The following is a 16,104-nucleotide window of genomic DNA, read 5'->3' on the forward strand; positions in this document are numbered from 1 at the left end:
TTAGATGAAGGCGATACTTAAATTTTCTTTTTCTTATATTATAGGCTAATGATTTTATTTTATTTTTGGATTGCTCATGAACCTTATTGGTAAATAAAAAGAAAAAGAATTATGTAGTAGGCTGATCCGCCTCTACTGGATTAGACGGGGTCCATTGAATTTTCAAAAAAAATTTCTTAGTAGGATTATCAATACCCTTTTATTAATTATTTAAATTTATATTTTATTATATTAGACCCAAGAGTCTTCACCAAAAAAAAAACAGTAATTTTGTCATATATGTCCGCACAAAGTTGCTGCAATATACATAGCTTTGCATGTTCCGTAACTTCCCGTGAACATGCTGAATTTCCAAAATTGGTGCATATCATGCGTCCACAATTTTCCTAAGTCAACAGTAATTTTGTCATATATGTCCGCACAAAGTTGCTGCAATATACATAGCTTTGCATGTTCCGTAACTTCCCGTGAACCTGCTGAATTTCCAAAATTGGTGCATATCATGCGTCCAGAATTTTCCTAAGTCAACAGTAATTTTGTCATATATGTCCGCACAAGGTTGCTGCAATATACATAGCTTTGCATGTTTCGTAACTTCCCGTGAACATGCTGAATTTCCAAAATTGGTGCATATCATGCGTCCACAATTTTCCTAAGTCAGGAGTCGTCGCGTTTCGGAAGTCGTCAGTTTCACTTACAGGCACAGAAATTTGCAAGTGATGGGAGATATACGTATGTGCTATTATTGGCAAGTCTTGCACAAACCAGCCTTTTAATATAAAGGAAGGAGATTCCTACGTACATAATATGCCTAAACATCTGAATTTTCTGGCTTAAGATATATTATGCCATATAAGCATCCGCTCCCATTGTAACTAAGAGCACCGTGTGTTTTCACATGAAAAGGTGTACATGATTGTGGGTTTTGAATTAACCAGGATACTGTATACACATCACAACCTGATCGGTTAATTGATGAATTTAAATTTGATAAGTTTGAGGTTTTCAATTGTGTGGAATTAATGTAACAAAAACATGGATCACGTGTCAGAGATATGTTAGTCTCGTTTTATAATTTGCCTAGCCTTGTAGTAACGCAATCATGCCAAACAAATTTCAGGACAAGCTATTACCTGAGTGGTCGAGCCCACCCCTAATTAATGTCCTTTTATGTCAGCTAGCGCTGCAAGAGCTCGCAGCCATTTGAGTAATTAATGTTGTATTTGGTTTCATAATAGAATTTTAAAATTAAATTTTGATTTTGAAAAATAGTGGTATAAATAAGATCTATCATTTGATTTTGTATGAGTTATTTTGTTTTGTTGTGGAAAAAAGTTGTATAAATGGGGTCCACTCTTTGACTTTGTATGAGTTATTTTGTTTTGTTGTGAGTAGAATTAGATTAAAATTGTAATTTTAAAATGTAATTGGCAAACCAAACAAGCCAAATGTGCTCAATCAATATTCATAAAAAAAAAATGTGCTCAATCAATATTGACACCCAATCCTTTTAGATGGCGATGGATCATTGAAGGCACATTAGCCTGGTGCTCTGGTGGAAAGAAAAAAAGAATAATTCCCAGAAATTATACACATCACAACCCGATCGGTTAATTGATGAATTTAAATTTGATAAGTTTGAGGTTTTCAATTGCGTGGAATTAATGTAACAAAAACATGGATCACGTGTCAGAGATATGTTAGTCTCGTTTTATAATTTTCCTAGCCTTATAGTAACGCAATCATGCCAAACAAATTTGGAAAAAAGACAAAAAAAAAATCATTGTGGTTTGGGATCGGAACAAATCGCACATTGTTCTTTTATTTGGGACAATCAGCTCCTGTGATTTGCTCCGTTAAACATAGGACTAAAATCATACTAATAAAATTATTTTATTTAAAATAGTTAACTAATACCTTTTATATTTTGAAAAAAAAACTCTTAATTTTCAATATCAAATTGAACTTAAATATTTCAAATTTTAGTAAATTTAATTAAAAGAGAGACTAAAAAGCATTCCATTCATTTAATGAACTTTTAAATAAATAAATTCTTTTAGCATTATTTTTAATCTCTAAATATATTTAATATTAGCATAGAATTCGTAATAGTTTTTTAATATTAGGAACCCACTTATAATTTCTATTATGTAAGTAATTATTTGTGTGAAAAATTTTAGAAAAATATTTTTCTATCCTTTTTAAATTGAAAAATCCTATTACAGTTTCACTAATGACCATTATGAAGCATGACGCACACAAACGGGTAGGCGTGTGCTTTTCCTAAACTACATGTCATACCAGTAAGAATGCATAAATATGAAAATATTGGATAACAATTTCACACATGTCAGAAGTGTGAGTGAGGAAATGATTGCTCCATGTGCTCGGGAGAAAGTTCGCTGATCGGCGTTCAGTACCGAATTGAGAGATGATGGGGCTGGTAATTGGGCAGCCATAATTTCTTCTATTTCCAAGCTACAGGTACTTCAAGATGAAGAAGGGTTGATTGCTAATATTTCAATGCAAAAAGTGTGGCCACCTGCATGGACATTTATAGGCAGGGTGATAATATGAGTCATATCGTGTTTAAACAGATCGTGTCTAAACGGGTTCATGTCAAAAAGCTCTAAATCCGAACTCGACACGTTGAATAAACGGGTCAAGATTTTTAAACACGAACACGATACGTTTAATTACGGATTGACAAGGATACAACACATCTAACCCTTTCAATTAAGCGTGTCTAAACGTGTATGTGTATTTACTTATGCGATATGACACTATTATCTTTAGATATATATTATACTTATATGAAATGACACTATTAACTTTAATTACACGTTATTACACGATCGACAAGATAAAAAACCAAAAACGAGTGATTTATATAAACAAATTTAAATGATTTTAGTATATTTTCTTTTATAAATTGATACAATATGTGAAATAAATTTATTAACACAATAGCCCATAATATAAACAGGTCTAACTGTGTCTAAAGGGGTTATAAGGGTTGAACCCAATTAAACACGTTTACTAATCGTGTCTAAACGAATTTGACTTGTTTAGACACGAAATACATTTAGCCTTAACTCAAATTCACTTAACTTCATGTCGTATTCATGTCGCGTTATCGTGTCGTGTAATTATAGGCAGAAAAAATTGTCCAACCGGGAAGTGCTTTCGGGCCTTTACTCGGAGCCGTCTCCCTCTTCCCGTGGTTTTAGATAACATGCTCGTTTTTCTTTTCTTTTCTTTTTTCCGATAATTAATCATGGACGACCGATTTCTTTCAATTACATATAAAAGGTGGTCTATCAGTATTGCAAATAAAAAAATCCAACGGGAAGATTGTGGGGGGAGGAAGAGAAAATGGGAGAGGAAAAAAGGCAAGTGAGAGTGAATGGGTAGTTATTATTATGAAATTGCCATCATAATGCATATTTAAATGGTTGTCATTGATTTTTTTTTCTTGACGAGTCTAGTCCAATAAAATAAAATTTTTAATAGTTAATAAATGGATACGAGTAATTTCACTGGGTATCCAATTTGAAATCTCTTAATTACCAGTACACTTTCTTTTAATTCTTATTGATTAAATTATAAATAACATGGGCAATTTTGAAAATGAAAAGTGAGGCGAAATGAGCCTTTAAACATTTTAAAAATTGTGATAAATATTGCTCTAGTAATTTCGGGGGATTAAGTATTAAAAGTTATTTCTCATTTTAATAAGTACGTTTTTATAATAGTAGAAATTAATATTAAAATTTCTATTTCATTATACAAGTTTCATGGACCTTCTCTATGACAAAAGAAAAAAGAAATTCATACGATCATCCCATAGAGCTAATTCCAAATACTTACTTAAATTCAGACGAATGAGTATGATGTTAGACCCATTCCTTTCTATCATGGACGGAGTACAACTGTAGGGAAAAACAAGAAGAAGCTAGCTAATTTTCTTTTTCTTTTTCTTTTTTTGAAATAAAGCCATTTAGTTGTTCAGAGGATATAAGGAACATCCACTCGATTTAGTAACATCTAATTAAAATACTCGAAAGTGAAAAATTGATATCATAGTACTTCCATAGTTTTTCACTTATAAATATTCTAATTGGTTGTTATTCATTCACAATGTAAATTCACACCCGACATCAATCCTTATGCAACGAATTTTATTACTTTATGTAATTAATTAATTAAATTATTAATCCCTCAAGCACATTTTCATTTATATAATAGCTTATTCTATCAATTTCAAAAAAAAAATTCATTTTTTTTCTTTCTTACTATCGCAGTTTCATCATCTTCTTTTTCTTCTCCTCTATGAAGTTATGTTTGTTTTATCTCAATTTCGATACTTTTCTCTTTTACTTATGGCTTTCTAAAATTTACACATCTAATTTTTTTTTATGATTTACACAATCTAATTTTACCTTGAAAAGTTTTTATATATTTATTTTTAAAATCATATTCAATCTAGACGTAATGGCGCACGCTCTTCGGATAATTTGGAAGTTTTAGATTCAATTATGCTTTGACTTTAGCCAAAAAGTTACAATTACTATTGCTGAAACATTGATAATTCACATCATAAAATTCTCTGAAGAACGTGGACATAGCTATTATTACACGTTAAAATTAAATATCATCATATATTTGTCTACGCTCGAGTATGAATTAATTCTCATCTAATATCGTTCTTACGTGGTTGTAAGCGAAACTCATGAGCATATTGAAAGATAATTAAAAGAGCATGAAATGTTCAGCCTCAAACAACGAGTCCAAAACATTTTCAATATGAAGTAAGAATTAGTATCACACTCCCTCCTACATATTCCTCTGTATCCTGTCCACCCTTCCCCTCCCGCTCTTATTATTTTGTTTCTCTTGATGAAAAATATTGCCATAAATATATAAGAGAGCACAAGAATATGTCAACCGGGCAATTTATGTACACCTTGTTGAACGGGATTATGTTGCGATAACCGTTTAGAGAGAAAGGGAAATAAATTAGCGTGTGGCTTGAAGAGTCCCACCAGGGTGGACCAAGCCGAAACTTTTTAATTTTAAAGTAAAACGCATATTATCATTGCATTTTGAAATTGATCATGCCGTAGAATATAATTTCTTGACCGCCGGGAATGTAAATTGCACGCAGGTGCGTATGGCACTGACTGGAATTGTGGGTTCTTCCTTATAAATCTAAGTCACTACTATTGACCCAAAAGAAGAAAAAGGAGTTAATAGTGAGAGAGAATTCCCACCTGGTCGGTTAATCTTGAATTGTATTACATACTTTGTGTTACGCGTATGAATTTTACTTGCAGCGCCAGAAAATGAAATATACTTCTTGGCCAGGCAGAATCAAATTCAATGTTCAGGTAAGAATTAGTTTCGGCAAATAATTCGTCTCATGATCCTGCATTATAGGAACACGTGATAAAGATAATTAAATTCCAACTGGTGGATCGATATATCAACCTTTTCCCATGCGTCGGGTCATCTACTCCCCCCGCCCCGAAGTAAGAGTTCCCGCACAGTCAAAAATCGCAACGGGCCGCATGATATTATTATATTTGTATATTTTCTAATAAAATAGTAAGAAACAAGAAACTTGTTTTTTTGATAAGATGATGTATTATTTTGCAAAAACCCTACTAATTTGAATATAATAAGACTTTTGTTATATAACAAGTTCCGTTAAAGAGACATGTGAATTAATCTTACGAAATTTTGGAGTATTTTCAAAAATACACTTTTTAAGATTGGTCTGGACCATGGACGATTAGATGCGCTCGATTATTGTAACCTATATTTCCTTTGTCGGGATACCATAGAATGTTCTATACATATATTGGGCTCAAAGAATGTTCTGTATAATATTTGATTAGACTGTACCCATACTATATACGATATCCCATGCAATATATTGGGCCGGACCAACCTATTTCATGATCTATTTTGGGCCGAATAACCTTTCACTCCAATAAACAATAATTTTATTAGGTAAACAATAATAATAAATGACATAAAAATATTATTTATTATGTAGAGGCACGAGTGGGGACGGCCCATGAAAGATTATCCATCCCCCCTTCTCGTGAGGTAAGAGTAGAGATCTTGGCGCCTCTGGACGGTTCGTGCCCCCATTTCCTTAAGTTTGTGTTTAGAATGGGCTTAGCTATCATAAAACACGAAATCTGACTAATCACTCATCTAGCATAATCAAACACCAGCAATGAAGTAAAAGGGGTTAGATTTTGAGTATTGAGGCGAAAAATGCATTCTTGTCTTAATCTATAAAGCCCACATTTGTCACCATAATGGAACAATTAAAAAAAAAAACCCACACATCCTCAGCTGAACTAGCACTGCATGCAAGCACCCCCTTTGTCTGTTTAAGCTAGGAAATTATTTGCCAAACAATCTCAGGCTATAATTGGTTAATCACGTACACAAGGCGATTAATACACCACTTGTATGTATTCATATGTTTTTGTCTGTTTTATATTAATTTATAGCGGTTCAAGCCCGAGCCCTAGAGGATACGTCTTGTACAGAGTCCAACACCATAAACCATCGATCACCGTGTCCAATGCCCTATACACATTGAGCGCGTGCGACCCGAAAGCGGAATGAAGTCTAGCCCCAAGTCACCACTGCACTCTGAGCAGTGTTTAAGCGAAAGACGACTCAGATTAGGTGCGTGAATCGTAGCTTGATAATCGCTCGGGAGCTCGACTGGTCCCATGGCTATCTCAAGGGTCAACCGACCCTCTTGCCCTTCGTCGATCCGATCGGACCCGACCCCAGCCTTTCTGAGCCCGAGTCGCCTCAATTTATTTTTCGATTATTCAAATACCATGGTGAGCTGGAGTGGAATAATGGTCGAATGCAAACTGACCAGAATTCAATGGTTGTAATTGGTAATTTTTATTATTTGAGAGAACATCGTAATGATTTATTTTAAATTCATTCATTGTAAGAATCCCGGTTAGTAAGTGAACGGTTTGAGAGACAGAACCGACCGAATCGACCTATTCCCCTTAGACGAGTAAGTCGATGCTTCGCAGTTTCGGTCCGCACAGAGAACCGATCATCATGGTTAGGTGAACCGTAGCGAGGATATTGGGCCTACTCTCATCTCGGGTTTCAGCCCGAATCTATCAGTTCTTCGAATTTACGGTGTCAAAACGAGCAAGATGAGTGAAACCTAATCCACGCGGTAAATAAATTAAAAATGGCAAACTCTAGACAAATTAGAGTGTAGATAGGCGTGCTGGATATAGGCCTGCATATAACAGAACCCCAAAATCCGAAATTTCCAATTTTGCAAGACCAATGCCTTAGCCAACTAGGTGTATCACATACCCCTAAACCCGGACAACTCACCGGCCATCGACCTTTGGATCACAAACAAGTAGTGGCGACTATTTCTCACGTATTTCTGCTTCACATCCCCATGGGAAGGTGGACACTCCCAAGCTGCGCGATCGTTCGGCGCTCATACGGGTCCTGATAAGACGAAATTCGTGTCCGCACAAAAACAATATTCAAATGGTTGTAATTGATTTTTTTTTTCCGATTACAGAGGTTCATAAGTCTAGTCCAATGAAATAAAAATTTTAATAGCTAATAAATGGACACGAGTAATCCCACTGGATATCCAACATGAAATCTCTTAATTACCATGCGAGATCATGTGTTACTGCACTACACTTTCATTTAATTCTCACTGATTAAATTATAAATAGCATGAACAATTTTGACAATGAAAAGTGAGGCGAAATGAGCCTTTAGATATTTTAAAAATTATAAGAGATATTGCTCTAGTAATTTCGGATGATCGAATATTAAAAGTTATTCTACCTTTTAACAAGTGCGTTTTATAATAGTAGAAATTAGGATTAAAATTTCTATTTCATTTTAATAATTTCATGGACCTTTCCTGAAAAAAAACCATACGATCATCCCATAGAGCTAATTCCAAATACTCACTTAAATTCAGACGAATGAGGATGATATTAGACCCATTCCTTTCTATCATGGACGGAGTACAACTGTAGGGAAAAATAAGAAGAAGCTAGCTTTTCTTTGCTTTTCTTTTCTTTTGAAATAAGCCTTTTAGTTGTTCAGAGAATATTAGGAACATCCACTCTATTTAGTAACATCCAATCAAAATACTCAAAAGCGGAAAATTGATCTCATAGTGTTTTCATAGTTTTTCACTTATAAATATTCTAATTGGTTATTATTCATTCACAATATAAATTCATAGCCGACATCAATCCTTATGCGACGGATTTTATTACTTTATGTAATTAATTAATTAAATTATTAATCCCTCAAGCACATTTTCATTTATATAATAGCTTATTCTATCAATTTCAAAAAAAGAAAAAGAAAAAGGAAATTGACTTTTTTTCTTTCTTACTATCCCAATTTCATCATTTTCTTTTTCTTCGCCTCTATGAAATTATGTTTATCATATCTCAATTTCGATAGTTTTCTCATTTACTTGCGGCTTCCTAAAATTTACACATTTAATTTGTTGTATGATTTACACACCTAATTTTACCTTGAAAAGTTTTTACATATCTATTTTTAAAATCACATTCAGTTTAGATGTAGTGGCGCATGCACAATCCCGATAATTTGAAAAATTTAAATTCAATTATGTTGTGACTTTAGCAAAAAAGTTAAAATTACTATTACTGAAACATTAATAATTCACATCATAAAATTCTCCGAAGAACGCTGGCATAGCTATTATTACACGTTAAAATTAAATATCATCATATATTTGTCTACACTCGAGTATGAATTAATTCTCATCTAAAATCGTTCTTATGCGGTTGTAAGCGAAACTCATGAGCATATTGAAAGATAATTAAAAGAGCATGAAATGTTCAGCCTCAAACAACGAGTCCAAAACATTTTCAATATCAAGTAAGAATTAGTATCACACTCTCTCCTACATATTCCTCTGTATCCTGTCCACCCTTCCCCTCCCGCTTTTATTATTTTATTTCCTTTGATGAAAAAATATTGTCATAAATATATAGGAGAGCATAAGAATATGTCAACCGGGCAATTTATGTACACCTTGTTGAACGGGTTTATGTTGCGATAACCGTTTAGAGAGAAAGGGAAATAAATTAGCGTGTGGCTTGAAGAGTCCCATCATGTTGGACCGAGCCAAAACTTTTTAATTTTAAAGTAAAACGCATATTGTCATTGCATTTTGAAGCTGATCATGCCATAGAATATAATTTCTTGACCGCCGGGTATGTAAATTGCACGCGGGTGCGTAGGGCCACATCATAGTAACCTATATTTCCTTTTTCGGGATACCATAGAATGTTCTTTATATATATTGGGCTCAAAGAATGTTCTGTATAATATTTGATTCGACTGTGCTCATACTATGTACGATATCCCATGCAATATATTGGGCCGGACCAACCTATTTCATGATCTATATTGGGCCGAATAACCTTTCACTCCAATAAACAATAATTTTATTAGGTAAACAATAATAATAAATTACATAAAAATATTATTTATTATGTAGATGAACAAGTATGGTTTGAATGATACATAGAAAAATCATCTGCCCATAAGCATGACTTCAAATGTAACCATATATGGTTTGGAGGACACTTATGAAGCGACAATATATCTTATATTCATCAACCTATCTCGCCTTTAAAGTACATATTATTTCACATAGCTAGATTATTGAAAATCTGAAGAGAAAGTAATTGACATTAAGCCTATTGATATGAACTCCAAAACCACACGCACATGAAGATGTTCTGTACTAAGACCATCCTGTACGAGGATATACTATTCACTTCATCATGATGAGTATGTACCCTCATGACGGAATAGGTTCGATAAGGACCGAAGCCACAAGCTGTTTCAGCTCGAGATCGGGATGGGTGTAGCGATCCTTGTCCTTGTAAAGCACGTCCATGACTCGCGCGAGATTGAGGATTCGAGCGAGTAGGGGCTCTGGGACGGGGCGTGGGCGAAGGCACTCTTCGTTGATGTCCTTCCAAGCGTCATCGACCTTCTTCCAGAGTTCTTCTTTCGCCTGTTGTTCGGTCACGCCATACTGCTTCATGAAGCATTCCACTGCAGAAGCCACATGTCCTCCTCTCTCTTGCTCGAACTGTTATGGTAGCACAAAAATTATGTCGGCTTGATACAATGCAAGACTCATGTATTCTCAGTTAACATCTGCAAGCTCCTTACCTTGTGAGAAACTATATCGTCCATGAGGCGGGCAATGGTCGCGGAAGCCCTAACTATTTTATTAGGGTTTCCGAGTGACCATTTGAAGGCATCTTCTGTTGCAATATGTCCCATTCCTAGGAAGGAGATAGGCACAAGCATGACATAGCCCGATGATACCACTGCCACGGACATGTACTCTTCAACTGTGGGAATGTACTGCGGTTGGTCGAGCCATTTGGCCTCATCGAAGTATGCCCTAGCTTGCATTTTCATCTGGGGAAAGCAAGAGGATATAAGATGGTCACTTTGCTGGCCCCATTCAATATAAGCATATAATTGGAAGTTTCGTTATCAGTTTTCATTAAAGAAAAAAATATTTATATATATATTAAAGAAACTAGTGAATCAATCTGAGAGATATATACTGCTTCTTTTCCATAGAACAGTCGATAAGATATTCCTTCCTCATCGGCCAACTTTTCCCCAATTTCATCAAACACGTCCAACAATGCCTTATAGAAAATTTGCATGTACTCTGGCAGTTGACCAGTCTCCCCCCTGTCCCACCTGAAAAAAAAATAAAACGTATTTTAATCAAAATGCATCTAAGTAACAAAAGCTAACTTCGGGGCCAATTTAATGAATTTTGTCTTTCTCTCTCTCTGTATTTTTTTTTCTTTTGCTTATTAAATATATATTTACCTTTCAATTGCATCAGTTAAGAGTTGCAGCTCTTCTGGTGTACCATAGACATCATATATATCATCCATAACCGAAGTCAGCATGATAACTTTCGTGACAATGTTGCGAGCAAGCGCATACTCCGGCTCGAAGTACACCCCGAGAATCCAGAAATAGCACTCCACAACTCTGTCCCTCGCGAAAGGCAGGTTCCTTCCGAAGTCCAACTCTTTCCACCACCTGCATGAATCAGCATGTTAGTATTCAATTCTCCGTCTTTACATTTGGAAAATTAACAGAAGCCGGCTAGCAGTTCGATTGAATGAAAGTATAATATACACATATATATTCACACATATATGACGCATATAAATTCACACATATATATATGATGTATATACGACCTTGAGATGTCGTTGAGCTCCTTCTGGTGTTGTTTCTGGAGCAAATTGAAGTCCAACTTGGCCAGATTCAGCAACACTTCACTGTGAGAACCTTCTCCTTCGTAGATGGAGATGTAATGTCTTGCCTCTATCCTCGTCAACCCCTTCCGCAGACACTGCTTCAGGACATGGCCGATTTGTGCTGCCAGTGAATGGCTTCTGGTTCTTGTGATCGGTAATGAGTGTGACTCATTATTGTTGTATTCCTCCATAAATCTTTTAAGATGAGTGAAGGTGAAGGCGAGAGCTTCTTCTAGAATGTCCTCTCCACGAACTCGGAGATGGCTGGCCTCGTACAGGCTTAGCAGTCCTCTCATGTCAGTGACAAGGGATTCCCGAAAACTTCCTAAGCTCGAGTCCTTAAACTTGTCGAAGACATCTGCATTTAATCGACAGTGCACGTTGTCATTATTGATGATAGAGACAGTTTGCTAAGTTCCAAAATTGTATTGGTGATAAATGTGTGTATATATACTGCATGAAATCCTGTAGCCTTGTTGCCTTAACAAACGGAACAAGAGAGCGGTGGTGTTCATATCAACGTCGTCTCCGGCATTGCGTTCAAAGTAAACTTGGTGAATTTGCTCGAGAGCCTCGTCAATCTCCCTCTCAAAGATATAACTGATCCCTAGCCTCTGAATTTGATCGATCAGGTTTAGCTTTTCCGGAGGACTACTATTGACATCCAGCATCCTCTTCACCTCGGACTTCAATTTCAAAATTTGCTTCTCGGCACTTTCATGGATCATCTGCATGAAAGAAATAAGCAAAGTCATTCTCGATCGAGCTGACAATAAATACATGCGAATAATGGAATATCTGTCACACACACCCAAACACACATATATATACACACACGATACCATGGAGTCGGAGGCATGATTTAGGAAATGATCCCCCCAAATGCTCGGGAGAAACTCCACGGATCTTCGATCAGAATTTCCAGCATGAACCAAAGGAGAAGCTGATGATGCTCCTGTAGGTGATTGAGCAGACATTTCTCCTAGATTGCTACTTTCCTAGTATTCTTGAAAATGAAGAGGATCGCTTGCTTTTTTGTTTTCAGAGGCAAAAAGATAAGCCGCCGAATTTATAGGCAAAATTTTCCGACCTATCTACCATAACGTGGCTCAATAGAAAAAGTGCAGATGTTTAAATCCATTAATTGGACAGCACTTGTCGTCAGGACCAAGTCGGGACTTGAAGGAAATTAGTTGACTAACAAATTGAGAATATTCATAATTAAAAAAAAGAAAAAGAAAAAAGAATGACTAGAAATGAGTCTTAATGTAGTGGCACATAGCGCAACTCGAAACTAAAAAATTATGAATTCAATGTTCACTAGTGGATTGATGTGACATTTTATTTCGTTTTATTTATATTTATACTATATTCATGTACTTTTCTTATAACAAAAAAGAAAAGAAAAAGAAACTATCTATACCCTAACAGTTAGATTTTATTTTTGTTATCAATGAGGTTCAAAGTCTATACAAATATAAATCCTAATAGCTAATAAAAAAACACATATAGTCCACTAATGAGAATGAAACATGAAATCTCGTATAATTATTAGATGAAGGCGATACTTAAATTTTCTTTTTCTTATATTAGAGGCTCATGATTTTTTTTTGATTGCTCATGAACCTTATTTGTAAATAAAAAGAAAGAGAATTTTGTAGTAGGCCGATCCGCCTCGACTGGATTAGACGGGGTCCATTAGATTTCCGAAAAAAAAAATTCTTAGTAGAATTATTAATACCATTTATTAATTATTAAAATTTCTATTTCATTATATTAGATCTAAGGGTCTTCACAAAAAAAAAAAACAGTAATTTTGTCATATATGTCCGCACAAAGTAGCCGCAATAGCCATAGCTTTGCCTGTTCCTTAACTTCCCATGAACATGCTGAATTTCCAAAATTGCTGCATATCATGCATCCACGATTTTCCTAAGTTAGGAGTCATCACGTTTCGGAAGTCGTCAGCTTCACTCACAGGCACAGAAATTTGCGAGTGACGGGAGATATACGTATGTACTATCATTGGCAAGGTCGGTTGTAGTATGCAAGTGTTGCACGAACCAGCCTTTTAATATAAAGGAAGGAGCTTCCTACGTACATAATATGCCTAAACATCTGAATTTTCCGGCTTAAGATATATTATGTCATATAAGCATCCGTTCCCGTTATAACTAAGAGCACCGTGTGTTTTCACATGAAAAGGCGTACATGATTGTGGGTTTTGAATTAGCCCGAATATTGTATACACATCACAACCTGATCGGTTAATTGATGAATTTAATCTTGATAAGTTTGAGGTTTTCAATTGTGTGGAATTAATGTAACAAAAACATGATATGTTAGTCCCGTTTTATAATTTGCCTAGCCTTGTAGCAACGCAATCGTGCCAAACAAATTTCAGAGTTCGCAGCCATTTGAATAGTTAAATGTGCTCAATCAATATATTCATCAAAAAAATGTGCTCAATCAATATTGACATCCAATCCTTAGATGGTGATTGATCATTGAAAGCACGTTTAAATTCATAGTCAAGATAATGATGAACAACTATAAAAAAGAATTTTAAATTCACCGTATTAGATTTGCTCTATTAAATACTTTATTTACATAAAAAAAACTATAGTATTCGCTTAAAAAAGCATTAATTTTATATATTTTCTAAATAAGATTAGTAAAATCATATTAATAAAATTATTTTATTTAAAGTAATTAATTAATACCTTTTATATTTTGAAAAAAAACTCTTAATTTTTAATATCAAATTGTAGAAGATATTTGCATTTATATCCTTTATACAGTAATAAGTTACTTATAGAACTTAAATATTTCAACTTTCAGTAAATTTGACAAAAAGAGAGATTAAATTTTATTCCATTCATTTATTGAACTTTTAAATAAATAAATTTTTTTAGCATCATTTTTAATCTCTAAATATATTTAATATTAACGTAGAACTCGTAATAGTTTTTTAATATTAGAAATCTATTTACAATTTCTATTATGTAAGTAATTACTCGTATGAAAAATTTTAGAAAAATATTTCCCTATCCTTTTTAAATTGAAAAACCCTATTGCAGTTTCAAGAATACAACTAAGCATTTGTAAAAATGAAAATTGGAAAAGAAAATAATTTTAAGTAATTGAATTTAAAAAGATATATTTATTACTAAATTATACAAACTCTTAGATCGATTCACTTGTATTATTATTTTTTATATTTTTAAGTGTATTTAATATTGGTATAGAAATTTTTAAAAGTTCATAAATATTCTAGTAAACATAATTTTACTTGTTAAATCGAGAACTAGAAAATGGAAATAATTTAAGTAAATTGAATTGATATAAATTTTTAATCCCTATAAATCAATTTATTCACTTATATTGTTGAATTTTGGTTTGGATTTAGAGTTGAGTTGAGTTGAGTTTTAATTTTAATTGATTTGTAATGATTGTATTGTTGAATTATGAGAAAAAGTGTGAAAAGTAATAAATAATTGAGAGAATGTAATGAATAATTGAGAGAATTTAATATTAAAAATTAAATTGAATGGTTAAAAAAATTTTAAAAATGAAAAAAAGTAATGATTGTGATGTTAAATTAAAGATAAGTTGAGTTGAGTAAAAAAATTTTCAAAAAACAAACACACCCTAATTACTAATGCATTAGGGTGTGTTTGGATTTGAAAGTTTGTCCAACTCAATTCAACTTAATTCATAAAAAGACAAAATATAATTAAAATAATTTAATATAGTGGGGCCCATGCCCATGACAATTGACTGATAGGAATTCTTCCACTTGAACAGATGTAAAGAAGGCCACGGCATAGATTTCAATTTCAAGTGGTTGCCTTTGAGGCAAATTTTTTTTTTCTTTATCTTCCTTTGACTTTTTTCGAGTGAACGCGCCGCAACAATCGGATAATTGTACGCATGAAAAAAATACGCATGCCAGCAAAAATCAAACTGCAATAAGGATGAATTATAATAATAATTATTACTAATTTCAAATACAAACACCTCAGTGTATATCATCGGCCTCCTCGCTCAGCACGTCATAACCGATTAGCGATACGGTCGCGTACAACATTCATTTCCGTGCTACTCATGTCCACATCAATTCTAGTTCCGTGTTGTTGTGGTGGATTGCGAAATTCATCGTAATCCGCCCACGCATTGCCGTACTCCATAAATAATCTGTCATGATAATTATTACGGCGTATAAAATTATGCAAAACAAAACAAGTAAGGACAAGTTCTCCTTGAGTATACGGTTTGAAGTTCGACATGGCAGTCAGTATTGCGAATCTCTTCTTCAAAATACCGAAGCAACGCTCGATAACATTACGCACTGACGCATGGCGATGGTTGAATAGCTCTTTTTCCGATGTTGGCGGATAATGATTAGGGAAATCGCTCCGGTGATACCGTTCTCCCTTGTATGGAGCCAAATATCCCGGTATATTTGAAAACCCTGCATCAACAACATAATATTGTCCTGCAAAAAAACAAAATGAAAATTAAAGAAAACGAATTTCGGCAAGCAATTTCGTTGAAAATTATAAAGGTAAAAGCAAATACTCACGACCACGCGGTGCTGGAAATCGATCAAGTGACGCAGCGTCAGACAATATTCTTGAATCATGTGCTGAACCCTCCCAGCCGGTCATCACGTATGTGAACATCATGTCGTGTGTACAAGCAGCCA

The 16,104-nt window shown here is 34.2% G+C and overlaps 1 protein-coding gene across 1 annotated transcript; it reads right to left on the minus strand.

The window, feature by feature from the left end:
* Positions 1–9,629: 9,629 nt before the first annotated feature.
* Positions 9,630–12,446, minus strand: LOC116187167 ((-)-germacrene D synthase-like). The gene is made up of 7 exons (XM_031515774.1): positions 12,239–12,446; positions 11,851–12,124; positions 11,337–11,754; positions 10,954–11,172; positions 10,677–10,818; positions 10,270–10,524; positions 9,630–10,186 (listed from the first exon to the last, which is right to left on the minus strand). Exons 1-7 carry the CDS (start codon positions 12,371–12,373, stop codon positions 9,890–9,892), a joined length of 1,740 nt encoding a protein of 579 aa, XP_031371634.1. The 5' UTR covers positions 12,374–12,446; the 3' UTR covers positions 9,630–9,889.
* Positions 12,447–16,104: the final 3,658 nt, after the last annotated feature.

The sequence above is a fragment of the Punica granatum genome, chromosome 8 (assembly GCF_007655135.1).
Source record: "Punica granatum isolate Tunisia-2019 chromosome 8, ASM765513v2, whole genome shotgun sequence".
NCBI classification, from domain to species: Eukaryota; Viridiplantae; Streptophyta; class Magnoliopsida; order Myrtales; family Lythraceae; genus Punica; species Punica granatum.